Source organism: Streptopelia decaocto (assembly GCF_964273445.1).
Source record: "Streptopelia decaocto genome assembly, chromosome: 11".
NCBI lineage: Eukaryota > Metazoa > Chordata > Aves > Columbiformes > Columbidae > Streptopelia > Streptopelia decaocto.
In genome coordinates this window covers 6388060-6401631 of record NC_138666.1, presented here as the reverse complement: position 1 = coordinate 6401631, position 13572 = coordinate 6388060, and the positions used below count along the sequence as shown (strand labels likewise).

The 13572-nt window shown below is 43.1% G+C and overlaps 1 protein-coding gene across 2 annotated transcripts in view; it reads right to left on the bottom strand.

Annotated features, from left to right (window-relative positions):
* GALNS (galactosamine (N-acetyl)-6-sulfatase) overlaps positions 1-13572 on the bottom strand; it is a 44677-nt gene that overhangs the window by 21329 nt on the left and 9776 nt on the right. The window contains exons 6-12 of one of the 2 annotated variants that reach the window (XM_082062634.1): positions 13311-13377; positions 13069-13196; positions 12124-12263; positions 10849-10952; positions 4252-4388; positions 1748-1850; positions 1488-1624 (exon numbers count right to left, since the gene is read on the bottom strand). In XM_082062634.1, the coding sequence (XP_081918760.1) occupies positions 1589-1624; positions 1748-1850; positions 4252-4388; positions 10849-10952; positions 12124-12263; positions 13069-13196; positions 13311-13377 (715 nt within the window). In that variant the 3' untranslated portion in view covers positions 1488-1588. Of the gene's footprint in view, positions 1-1487; positions 1625-1747; positions 1851-4251; positions 4389-10848; positions 10953-12123; positions 12264-13068; positions 13197-13310; positions 13378-13572 lie in introns of those variants that run through there. The other variant, XM_082062633.1, reaches the window with a different exon arrangement.

Sequence of the window (13572 nt, the reverse complement as noted above, 5' to 3'; positions counted from 1 at the left end):
CATGTTGTTAATGGCTGGGCTGTCCACTAATGTGCTTCAATTTTATCCCCATCAACCACGTGTGATACAAGCTGCGGGAAAGCAAGTGAATTTTTAATCATCTCTCTGATGTACAGTATAATTGCTGACTTTTATCAGACAGTACTTAAACAAAGACTTAGAAAGAAATAAATATTCCCTAATTGCACAACTGCCATTGCTCACAGTAGGAGAAGCCTTTGAAATGAGTAACTGGTCCCCATTATCACGGCTACACACATACTTGGACATGGACAAATAAGTTGAGATCAATGTAGTCATTTATTTATTTCCCAACTAGGTATGTGTGTGTGACATTATCTTGCATTCACATGGGAAAAGGATGCATCTGCGCCCATTCGTACACCCAGACACACACACAAGCTCAGTCTCATACAGGGAAAATCCTCCACACTGTGCCACAGGTGATGTATCAGTTTTACTCACATACTAACCTAAACAAATATATTATCTCATTTTAGCTGTGTAGAATTAACATTGAGACAGAGTGTGCAATCCTTTCCTTTCCTTTCCTTTCCTTTCCTTTCCTTTCCTTTCCTTTCCTTTCCTTTCCTTTCCTTTCCTTTCCTTTCCTTTCCTTTCCTTTCCTTTCCTTTCCTTTCCTTTCCTTTCCTTTCCTTTCCTTCTTACTCCACATAAAACAAAAACTTCAACTCCTAGAGCATTACAACCTTAAAAAGACAAATGCACATATTTACAGCCCTGAATGTAAATGACTCCCTTGGAGCTGACGTTTCCTTCTACCCCCAGGACATCCCAATGAAAGAAACTCTGCACTTTTACATCCACAAATGTCATCAGCACTTATTTCTGCACCTGCAATGCCTTGAGGACCCACTATAAGTTAAAAAAAAAAAAAGACATTAAAAATGCCCATACAAACAATCCCTCCCCAATACCAGCCTGCTGTCAAAACTGCTGAGAGCTGTGCCATAATGCATTTAGTTCATGTCTAAAGGTATAATCAACAAGGCACATGTGTGAACCTGCCATTGCAGAAATGCCCCAGAGTTTAGTACCCAAGTCTGAGGCAAGAAAGATACAAAAGAAGAAAAATAATAGTGCTTAACATCCAATTGTGAGAAGATCAGCCAGGAAATTACAAAAGCTGTGCCTCTTTGGGAAATAAAATGTAAAACATCTTAGAGTGTGATACAGGCTCACAGAAGTGCTGATAATAGATTAAACACATGTACTCTACTGTTTTCAACAACCGCTGTTCTTTCCACTGTGTGGTTCCTACAGCTTCCCTTTTCCTTTTCAAGAAAAAACAAAACAAAACAACAAGGCCATTCCTATTTCACTTAAATAGTTCAGGGCACCACGTCTTTTGTACTAGATATTGCGAGATACAGGATCAATTTGGCATCAGACTCCAAACTTTGTAAGGGTACACGTGAAACCTCAGAATTCAGCAGGGAAAGCAGCTTAATATTAAGGAGCATTAAGTGCTGATTGAAGGGAACACCTCTCAGAACAACTCTGACTTTGCTCCTTTTCCTCTGCTCCTCTCCGACTTCAGCAGGAAGGTGCTGGGACACCAGTCCCCTTAGATTTTGCAGCAGATCTGGTAGATCTTAAGAGGCTGTGAATAAAAGTCTGGCTTGCAAGTGCACAGCGACATTCCCCAATTTAAATCTCTGCTTTCAAGGGCTACTTTTCGCCACGAGAACAAACGGGAGCAGGGTGTGGGTAGGTGTCCCGTTACCTTGCTGTATTCCTCCCAGGAGTTGCTCCAGGTCCAGTAGTGAGCCTTGTAAAGCCCAACTCTCACCGCCATCATCTCGTTGCCACGATAATAGAATATGGGCCTGAGAAAATAGAGCAAAGCTGCATGAGAAACGTCAAGGTGACGGACTCGGGCAGCCAGTGCTGCAGCAGCCCGGCTGATAAGGGAGACAAACACTTAAATGGCGTCTGGCTTCCGATCCGGCTATCAGGCAGAAACAGGCTGCCTCCTAATAGTCTCCGCTGCAAGGTTTTCAATTAACATTTTTTAAAAGCGTTCATCAAGTTGAGAGCTCACAGGGCGCAAGAATGAAACATTATACAGCTTGCCTGCCAGTGATTGTTAATCCCTGAACTATCAGACCCTGTTATTTCCTATGGTGCACGCCGATTTAAACACCAAATGTCTCAGAAATGGCACGTGTGTGTGAAACAAGAATACAGCCTGTGTGACAATCAGTCTCCTCGTGACGGCAGCACCAAGTTATGTGCCATCAGTGTCATGGGGACAGGGTGGCCAGGGAGGGCACCAGATGCTGGCTGGCTCTGGATGCCACCTCAGAAAAACCCCACAGAGGAAAACCCAGCAGCCAGACACACTTCATTTTTAACTCCTGCCCCTTTTCTTGCCCAAATCCTCCCTTTGCATCATCTAAAACATATTGCTGAAAATTGCAGGTTTTTTTCCCCGGAGGTTTTCCTAATTAAAAATGCATTTGAGAAATGCCCTTTGCTCAGAGCATTTGGTTTGCAGCTGTGTACACGCACAACCCTTGCCCTGGGCATCCCAGCAATGGTCCAGTGGCTTTCCCCAACAACATGCTCCTGGTTTTTGAGGGAACAGTAGGAAATTTTACTGAAATGGATTATCTGCAGGAGACAGGTTTGGTTTGCTGGTGCAGCTCATCACACAAAGACATCCACCTTAGTCAGCTCTTCTGTCCAGTTGTTTCAGGCTGCTGATGAGATCGTTTATCACTGTTTATCACTGTCGGGACAGTACGTACATCTCTGTCTTTCTTTCAGAGATACCACTTGGCAAAAAATTACTCACTCTGGTGATGCCACCTTGAAAAAACAGTCCCTAAATGCAAGATAAGGTTAAAATATCCACGTCTGAATGACAGGAGTGGCCTTAAATCTCTTCTATTTTAAAATCACAGCCGTCCCTGCAGGTTTTTGCCCTTTTTTAAAAGAAAACTATTTTTCATCTTTGAAAGAGGGTTACAGCTTATACTCAAAAATCTGCTACTACTGGTTTCTTTTTTTCCCCCATTCACTTTTTCCTTTTTAAGCTTAAAAGAGCACAACAACTGCAGCTCTTAGAAAGTTTTGGGGGGCTATGGAAACAGTGACCTGGACAGGTCTGGGAAAACAACCAACCAACCAACCAACCAACAACAAAAACAAACAACAAACAAAAACCATCAAAAAAGCCCAAACAAACAAAACAAAACAAAATGAACACAAAGAAGGGGAAAAAAGGAAGGAAAAAAAGCTGTGATGCACCTGGAGTGACTGCTATTGTAACACAAACAGCAGCAGTTCCAAGGGGCTGGTGACTGCATTGAAATTCTCTTTTAAACCAATGAAGCAGCTTTACAGACTTGCAGCAGCAGAGCTGGGCCAGGCTGTGTTCGAGGAACACGCGATGTCTCACGGCAGCCGCTGGCCGAGCTCTCAGGTAACACTGTACACATGCTTCTCACATTAAAGGGCACAAAAGCAGTTTTATGGAACAAAGCCTTATGTCCAACACAGAAAAGGGGTCAAATATGTTTTCCATGCGTACATTTCCTTGCTGTCTCACAGAGAAAGAATATATTTCTTTTCAGATTTCCTGAGCTGGCAAATTCCTTATGAAAATCACAACTACAAGACCTCTCTTGACCCCCAGTCCTCCCAAGGAGGGAGCCAAGGGTGTTTGCTGTCAGATCTCGGTGCCCATACTTGACAGCACAACTCTGGGCACAGAAACATCCCGGGTCTTTAACCCAAATCTGTTATTGCAAAAGCATCCACAGAAACAGGACCCTGGGGGAGGTGGGTGTCCAGCTCATCCGCAACGCCCAGCCTTTACTTCCAGACTCCCCCAAGCCAAGGCTATAAAGACCCAGCATATTCTTGGATGGTTTTAAGTAATAAATAATGTATTCTCCCCAACCCAGGCTCCAGTTCTCAGGCTTTTATCTCCCCTACTGCCATATGTTGTTCCAGGGATCCCTGCTAACCCCCTGACATTTACAACTGTCCCCAGACTCCACTGTATGACAACATGTCAGGAAATCCCACATCCACTTACTCCACGGCGGAATTAACACATAGCGTAAAGCTCTGCTGCTGCCCCACCTCCCTGAGCAGGAGCAACGATGCGTTAATTCAGTTTATAGAATATTTCTGTAAACTTGATTTAAAAACTAACCCCAAATTTGGCATTATTTCAGTTTGGAGGCAAAGGGTCGGAGCTCTGGGCTCATAACGAACCTGTCAATTAGCTTGCCCTGCAAGATGGCAGGTAAAAGGTCGATGCCGTCAATCTGTCTGTCACTGGGAGGCTGCAGTCCCGCCAGGGAGAGGCTGGTGGTGAACAGATCCATCACGTTGCCCAGCTGGTGACTGACCTGAAAAACCAAGGAAAATGCATTTGCAAAGAGACCTTCAGTAACAGCCAAACCGAAACGGGCTGGTTTCCATCCAAGCAGAAGTCTTGCTGCCTGAATCTCCTTCGCTGCTAAGCGTCTTTTGAGAATACCTCCCTTTACGGTGCTGCAGTCACCAGCAAACCTCCTTTTGACATCATAAAGATGATCCATATTTCTCCACTTCTAGGGAGCATTTGCACTTTAATCCCTTTTTTCATTTTCTTCTCACTTCTCTCGAAGTATCTGCTTTCCAAGAACATGTTTTTGCAGAGTTCAACTTAATTTAGCAAATTCCAAATCATTTGTAGATTGAAAAATCAGCATTTAAACGAAGAAAAAAAAGAAGTCCTTGATTTGTTCCTTCTCCAGGTCATCTCTGGAGTCCAGAATACCCTGACAGAGTCCCAGAAAGCAGAGGGATAGATGGATAATAACAAAAAGAGCCTGATGACTTCATCTGCAAGCCATTTCCAACAATTCAAGAACTGTAAAGTTGTGGTATTTTTAGTATATATTTTAATAGGGGAGAAAAACATCTGGTTTTGGCTCCAACAGAGATGTGCAAGCTTTTTTTTGTTTCCTTTTCCTTCCTTAATTGGAAGCCATGCTTATCTCACTGGTCTTGATTTGTATTTTAAAACCTTAAAAGTCTCTTCTGACCACTTCTTTGTGAATCTTTGCTCCCAGCCTGCTTGTGGTACGCTACAGTTATCTGCTGCAGGATGGTTAATTAGCACACTAAATTAACACACCGAATCGAAGCAGATACGTTCGAATCAAGAGCAAGACCATTTTGCACCAGGATGCACCAGCCCAAGATGCAACATGAAGAGACTTCTCAGCTGTACCACTTGTTCGGAGACCAGAAGCCATCTGATACGAGCCCACATCTGCGAGTACAGAAGTACTTTCTGACTCAAATCCAAGTTCTAGCCTTGCAAATGTCAGTGTGAACATCACGATGCCGGGACTATCAAAGACTTTTTATCTCTGAATCCTCTCTCTACGACAAACAAACTCCCAGCCTGTAAGCCGACACTAATTATTTAAATATGACAACAAATGATAACATGATAAATGAATTTTTGTGAGATGCTGGCTCTAGGAAAAAAAAACTGACGGGAAAATGCTATTTTTGCTGGAACACTAAGCCTTTTATTAAGAGACTGGGCTGACAAAAGCAAATAGTTAAAGGAAGAATTAACAAGTTAAAAGAAGAAATGGGAGAAAGCAACGTTCAGGGAGCCGATTACAAGTTTAACATTACAATATCACATTACTTGATTACAGTAATTTCAAATTTTAATGGCTTTCATTCATCAAAAGGTGTTGGCAGGAACACACCATATTAAAGCTGCATGCAAGAATACTTCCAGAACTCGCCAGAGAAAATCCAAGTGCAAAGTGCTAAGTGTAAGAGGAAGCCTCAGCATGGAAACCCTGCCCAGGAAAGCTGTTGGATGAGTTGACCAAGATCAACAGATCTTGCAGAAGGTCTCAGGCATTTGAGATTGAGCCTTATTCATGGATAGTCCTGCAGCAGACAGCCTGGAAGGGGTCGTGCTCAGCCCATCCTTGTGGCAGGGACAGATAGAAAAGAGCCCACAAAGCCGTCACAAAAAGCAAATAGTAGAATCATAGAATCCCAGGTTGGAAGGGAGCACAAGGATCACCTGGTCCAACCTTTCTTGGCACAAGCCCAGTCTAGCCAAGCTGGCCCAGCGCCCTGTCCACCTGAATCTGAAAAATGTCCAGTGCTGGGGAATCCACCGCTTCCCTGGGAAGATTATTCCAATGGCTGATTGTTCTCATAGTGTCCATCAGAATCTCCCCAGGAACAACTTGTACCCATCGCCCCTTGTCTTTTCCATTAAACTCCTTGTAAAAAGGGAGTCTCCAGCTTCTTTAGAGCTGCCCTTTAAATACTGGAACATGGTGCTGAGGTGTCTCCTCAGCCCTTGGATCATGTCGGTGGCCTTTCTCTGGACCTTCTCCAGCCTGTCCACATCTTTTTTGTACAGTGAGGACCACAACTGAACACAGGATTCCAGCTGGGGCCTGACAAGCACTGAGTAGAGCAGGATAATGACATGAAGTTCCCTTTCTGCATGGACACAAGGCTGGGGAACTTTCCTGTGGAAAAGGAAACAGCACTGAGGCCTCCCATGGGGTAACCCTGAGTCTTGCTCTCCCTGGGGCCATTTGGCAAACACGGACCTGGGGAAAACCAAAGCTGGCTGTGTCATGCAGGAGATGAGCTGTGGCAGACAGCGCTGTGCGTGCCTTGGACCGGCCCCTTACATGGGCTCTCTCCTCTGGTCTCAACTGTGCATTCAAAAAGGACTGACATTAAAAAAAAAAACCAAACAACAGTATACGTGTTCAAAAAAAAATCCAACCCAAAGCATCAGCTCACACCTTAGAGCTGGACAGCCTCATGAACTGGTGCTGGGAATGCTGTGCTCCCCCTGAAGCCAAAGGGGATTACAAGTGCTCAGCACCTCGGCAAAGATGCTCAGCCCCTCATTGGCTTCTCTGGCAGGTAATTTACCCCGAGCGCGCCTTCGGAGAGCAGAACAGCATCTGCAGAGCTCAGGGGGAATGAAGAGAAGATCTGGCCCACGGCTGCACCCCGAGAACTGCTACGTCAGGAACGGGTGGGCAAACCGGCAGCTGACAATTTCTGTAATTAAACCTCTCGCAATTTATAACACAAATCCAAAGTCCCTTTTCTTGTTGTTGCTCCATTCCCTCGCCTCAACCGTTTGATATCAGGCTGCAAGAGGCAACCACTGACCTGAGTCTTGCGTCTCTAATATCACCTAATTTATACATCGCCTTGTGACAATCCTGTGAGGCCACCATGGTCTTCTTGTGCTGGCCCTTATTAACCATAACCAGATGTAGATGACTCTCTTTAATCATCCCATTACGTTTCTGGTCTCAGACAACATTTTTTCCATGAAGCAGAGAAAACTTCTTAAGGAAATTAAATGCCCATGCCACAGCCACTTGGATTTATCTGTGCTCTGCAGCACCACATTGAAGAAGGGGAAAAAAAAAAAAAAGGTTAATATTTATATAAAACTTTGAAGTATTTTCAGAGAAAAAAATAAAAAAAATTACCATTTTCTCCTGTCAACAGTGCTCTTTCATTCTAGTTGCCTTTCCCATGTTTTTTTTCAAGAGAAGAAAAAGAAAAATCCAGTGAGGGCAACAGCCCAGAGAAAATAAATAATATATAAAAAAGAGTGAGATCAGATATTGCTCGTATCAGTGAGAAACAGCCGGTATTACGCACGTAAGAACGGATTTTTCCCCCCTCCTCCCCCCCCTCTTTTTAATAAACTCTCAGTATACACATAACGTCTTTAAGAAAATGAAATCCTTTTGCTGTGGGCCATGTCGCTAGAAGAAATAGTCACCACTGCTGTTATCAGTGCTTTCAAGCTTTAACTCTGAATCAAAGGCGACAATTAATAAAGTCGCCCCCACCAGGAATGGAAAGGAGGAAAGCTAAATATTTGAAACTGGGTGAACAAATGTCAGGGTGTTTTTAAATAAAATCCTTTTACAGTTATCACAGCGAGCAGACCCGATATCCCTGTCTAATTCAATTTCAATTTGCGCCCCATGGGAGATAGTGAAGAAAAGGTTGCAATGCTGTCTTTGGGTTGATATGTTCTTTTCTCCTTCAGAAAGCAGGCACGAGAGAGGCAGGGGAGGAGGGTGAGGGGAGGATGCAAATACCAACAGAATATGATTTTTTTTTTCTTTTTTTTCCAGCTGGATCCTTCCAGAAGGCAGATGTGATGTGGGGAATACTGAAATGCTGATTTGTTGTGAATTCACCTGGAAAACGTAGCCGAGGAGGAAACTGCAGAAAGGCTGTTTGTGTGTGAATAAATATTCCTGATGGGGGACCAGAATGAACTGAATGTTGATGCCAAGAGCAAGATGCGCTCCCGAGGCAGCCTGCTCCCCCAAAAATCTACAAATCAGCTGACTGCACCAATTCTCCAAACCTCTATCAATGTCCTGTTGAGTGTTCACAATCCTGTCACCTACCTTCTTTTGTTTAAATAAAAAGGTCCTCCTTTCTTTAAGCACACAAATGTACCCTTTAATAGAAACAAAACCAACCCAGTCCTATGTATCAATAAGATATTAATAAACTGCTAGATCCCAGCAGTGGGATGAGCTTTTCACCCAGTAACTGGATTTTACTGGCCTAAACCACCAGCTCTTTTTCTGGCTGTGGCTGAAGTGGTCGCTGGCCCCTTTGCCTGCTTCTTGAAACATTCTCGGCTGGGAAGGAACAACCGTTGCACTGGGAGCAACCCCGGTGCAAGCAGGAGGAGCTGACCCTTCAGCTTTGTGCTCCCAAGCCTTTGTTTTCTTCAGCTCTTTTACAAAGAAAGAGCAATGAGAGGCTTTGAAGCAGTTTTCCCGCATTTTCCAGCTACTTGGACTACACAGGACTTAGGCTGACTAGTTTAAACTTGCAGTCAAGAAGACATTGAAGCTACAGACTCTGGAAGATACAGAAAAGAAGCCAAAGAGGTACAAGAAAATACATGTCTCTTTACTTATACCAGATAATTACGAAGCAATAACTACAGGCGCCCTACAGACCAACGCAGCATGAGCTGTATGACACAGAAGCAAAGCCAAACCTCTCACCTGCTGTCAGTGCTGCTGCAGGTACCAGTGCTGGAGCCTCGATGGCAAGAACACAAGCAGAAAAGACATATAAGTAGTTGTCACACATTGACGTATCAGTAGCATCACATGGGATCTACCTGAGAATAACACAGCCTGTCCTGGGGACAGACAGCTTCTTGAGGTACCCAAGAGAACATCTGGGAGCAGAACACCTGCCCATGCAGATGTTTGGCAGGCAGCATCATGTGATGGAGCCCAGGATAGGAAGGATTTAAAGTTAAGCATGTGCTCAAGCACCAAGGATGAGATCAGCAGTGGTGGAGGAGTGGATTTTCGGGTACGGACCCGCCCGATTAACCTTAAGCTGAGCATGCACGGGCCTGGTACAGCACGGCGTCACTCAGTCCCCCCGCCTGCACAAACACGGGAACTCTGCACAGAAATGCCCATTCACAGGAATTCAAACAGCAGCTGCAAGTGTGGACTCAAGCAGGAAACCATGCGGCTCATCGGGCTACGGAGAACGTTTTGCACCACGTACAGTCACCACTGCGCTACGTGCAAACTACCTGTGCAAGGGGTACAGCCAGCTACAGGCAGAAAATGAGCAGACTTCTCTGCTCATGTTCTTAATTATCCTCAGAGTTACTACAACGGAAAGAATTTTTAAATTTGGTATTTACTTGTCCCCATTTATAATGCATGTTTACTTTTAGCACATTATTTTGTTTGGACATGGAAAACAAAGCAGTCAGCTTCAGTTTCATGTTCTCGTATGCTGGCCCAAGGCTGTTGTACTTGGCTTGTAAAGGCTTTATGGAAATGTTTAAATTTAAACAAAAAGACTGTTTTCATTTCAAATTTAAAAAAATAATAGCACATCCCTAGTAGGTTTTGTGAACTCTTTAAAAATGATGAAACCAAACGACTCTCCTGCCCTCGGCTGCAGATCTAAGCCATCTGATGGCTTCCTCCTAAATGTAAATGACAAATTATCATTATCCTGACTCAATTAAACCACCAAAAAGGAAAGCAACTTAGAAAAATGTTTTATTTATGAATAGTTTGCAGTCTTAAGCAAAGCGCTCAGTTAACGAAGTATCACTTTCTTCAGGGATGAGAGATGCTCAGAAAGGGGAGGGAATCTGTATTATTTACTGTGAACCCTGCCTGCAGAAGAATTGATTGCATCTTTCTTTAATGAGAACTGGGACAGGAAAGACTGGTAGTGCCACCAGAGGATTATTTTCAAGTGATCGTATCTGAATTTGTGTGCGGGCAGGAAAGAGCAATAGTCTGGTATCTAGAACTCCCCAAGTGGAATTTTTATCAAATAGCAAAGCAGGAGCCATGAGGGTCACATCACTTGATACTTGAGGGCACAGAGAGCATGTGGGCAGCACACTCCTGCTCTGGATTGGGACACACGTTAGTACAGTGGTTTTATGCTTCAGTTTGTTCAAACACACAGCCCACTAAAAATACTGTGGTCCAAAAGACTAAAGGGTTTAAATAGAGCAGGAAGACATGAAGGCTAGACCACTCGGTGCTCACAGAAGTGTTGATCATAGACACTCTAGATGCAAATTTGCAATAATGAACAGGAACGGCATCATTTTGTAGGGGCAGCACTCAGCTCCTTATTTAGACGAGCGTCTGGACTGACACACTGGGCATATTAAAAGTCTGATCCAAAGCGTGAACTCAGCAAGAAGCACTCCATTCAGCTCAGGCCACTTAAGACTGATCTGAATTGTTAAAAGCAGATACTCACCCCTCCTGCAGGTATATGTCCGGGCCACCAGGCGATAGCCGGCTCTCTCATGCCACCTTCAAAGGTGGTTTGTTTGCCACACAGAAAAGGACCATTGCTTCCTCCTAGAGAGAGCAAAGAAGGCATAAAAACTGTGATATGCTGATATCATATTTGAAAGGGACACCGTCAATAGGAAATTTTTAGGCTAGTTTCAAATTAATTTTAATTTCTGCATGAATCCTTCAAATAACATGTCCAGAGGTGTTCCAGGGATTTGTTTGTTTGTCTTTGTTTTTTAAATATTCTTTCATGATGAAATTTTAGGAGTGTTTTTTTCAGCATGGGGAAAAAGTGACAGTTAAACACAGCTTGCTATCAACCTAAGAAAAAACAAACAGACAGAAAATACTTTGCTGGCATTTTCCTTCCCTTTAAGGATGTTAATTGCTCTTTGTAACTAAAGGAAATCTGGCCTTTTCAGGTAGAAATAGTACTTTCTTTCATAGTCCTTTTAAAGTACCAGAGGCAGTATTAGATACAGATACAAGAATGAGAAAAATGATCAAGCATTCCCTGGATGATCAGTCTCAGAGACAGCAAGTGCTTTGCAGGAATATCTGGGTTTTTAGCTAAGGTTACTGAAGAGCAAACAGGGAAGCCCTGTGACTGATTCCAGGTCACACAGAGTCAAACACGGCAGCTCAGCTGAAATCAGAACTCAGGAGACTCCCTGCTCTGTGGCCCAACAACCACAAGCCTGCCTCCAAATAGAAGAGAGTGGGTTATAAAATCAATTTGCAATGTCTCTGTTTGAGAGAAACAATCATTTAAACAAAAGAAAACTTGTGAAGTAACAAAAATACTTTTTTTTTTCCCCTCGCTATTTTTCATGAGAGCTGAAGAAGGAAGGACTCTTGAACTCTCTGTAATTACTCACAAATTCAATTATGCATTTGGCAGGGGGAGAGTAAACACCCTACTAAATTATTGTGCCTGGTCCTGAATACATTTAAAAATATTCACCCTCTGACAGTGGAGCACAAAGTGGAAATGCACACAGGTGAATAGCCCCACTGCGCTGGGTCAAAGCTTCATTTAACCAAGGAAATCTCCTCCAACAGCGACCAGAAATAACGAACGTAAGCTAACGCTAAATGTAAATGGTTTGCATTTTGAGGCTTCTCCAAACTGCATAAAGGAAAAACCACAGGTACAGGTCTCTTTCCCCTCAGACATGGGGGTTTAAGCCTTGATTTCACAACCCCAGCCCAGGTTTGTTCATCTAAGACTCACCTTGCTTAGGAGCTGAAATGAGAGCAGCCCCGTTATCAGAGGTGAAAAACACAAAAGTGTTGTTGCTGATCCCCAGCTTCTGAAGATGTTTCAGGATTTTTCCAATGCTATCATCAATTTCCCGCACAGCATCCCCATATCTGAGGCAAAAGTGGATGCAAAACATTAAAGGCAGCAAAAGAAGAAAAGTGTCACACAGCATATAACACGTTGCAATTGGCCACAATGCTTTTAGTGGATGTAATTTAGACCTGTGCTGCAGAAATGCTTTTCTTATGCATCAGGTACTGAATAAAGTTTTCCACTGTCACTGCAAAACCTGTGTCTCCTACCTGCAGAGAGCAACCTCTCTTGGCTATTAAGAGTCAGAATTTGTTCAGATGCTAGCCACTCATGGACAGAGACCAGCAACTAATATAAACTTAGCTATAAAGTTCTTAAATGGTGGCAAAGCGGTAGACTTGAAGCTAATAACATGGTTTTGCTTATGGGTGCTGGTTTGAAACTGCCCTCTCAGAAGCAAGGCTCACAATATTAACAGAGCTCTCTGCTTCCTGTAAAATGCGGTTTTCATGCATGCTTTTCTACTTGCTGGTCTGGTTTATAGGCTTTTAAAACAGGCATTCATCACACAAAGGCCTTCCAAAAAATCATCTGTGCCACATTCTGCACTTCATTACTCACACGACTGGCAAAGGAGCTTAGACTCCCCCTTCTCCCCCATTTCAGTCACATGATCTTCATTTCAGATTATAGCAAAATTATAAAAGAACAATCCAAGCAAAGTTCACACTAACTAATGTATTTCAGCACACATACACACTTTTGAGAAATTATCTATATGCTTGGATCTAATAAACATTGCTTAGGTTTTCTGTTTCTGCAGCATAAGGTATTAATTAAAAAAAACACAACAAAACCAACACCCACAAAACCAAGACTTACAGTCCTCTCTGACTAGTGCCCAGGAACTGTTTGGAGGCATAAACAGGAGCATGGGTAGCATCAATTGCCCAGTATAAAAAGAATGGCTGCTGGCTGGCCTGCTGCTTGCTAATAAAATCGAGAGCTTCCTGTAAACAGCAATAAAAGGGAGTTTAATGGAATCGTTCTGTCATCTAAATCTCTCTCAAAAAAAAAAAAAAACGGTCACTGTGGCTTAGAAACCAGAATTAAAATGAAAGTACCTGCAGGTAGATCTGAGTCAAGTTGGCTTCACCTGTCTTCAGATCAATTTTGAAATCTTCATAATATCTGAAGATAAAATGAATCAGAGAGAAAAAATAATCAATCCTAAGGAACAAACAACATTAAAAGGCTTCCTTCTCCCCCTCATTACACAAGCAGGTCACTGTTGCTACTCCGCAAATTCTCTTCAGTTATTAAAAAGAATGTTACCATGTTTTTTTCTTATAGGAGAAAGCAGTGAAAAGGCTAGATCCCAATGAA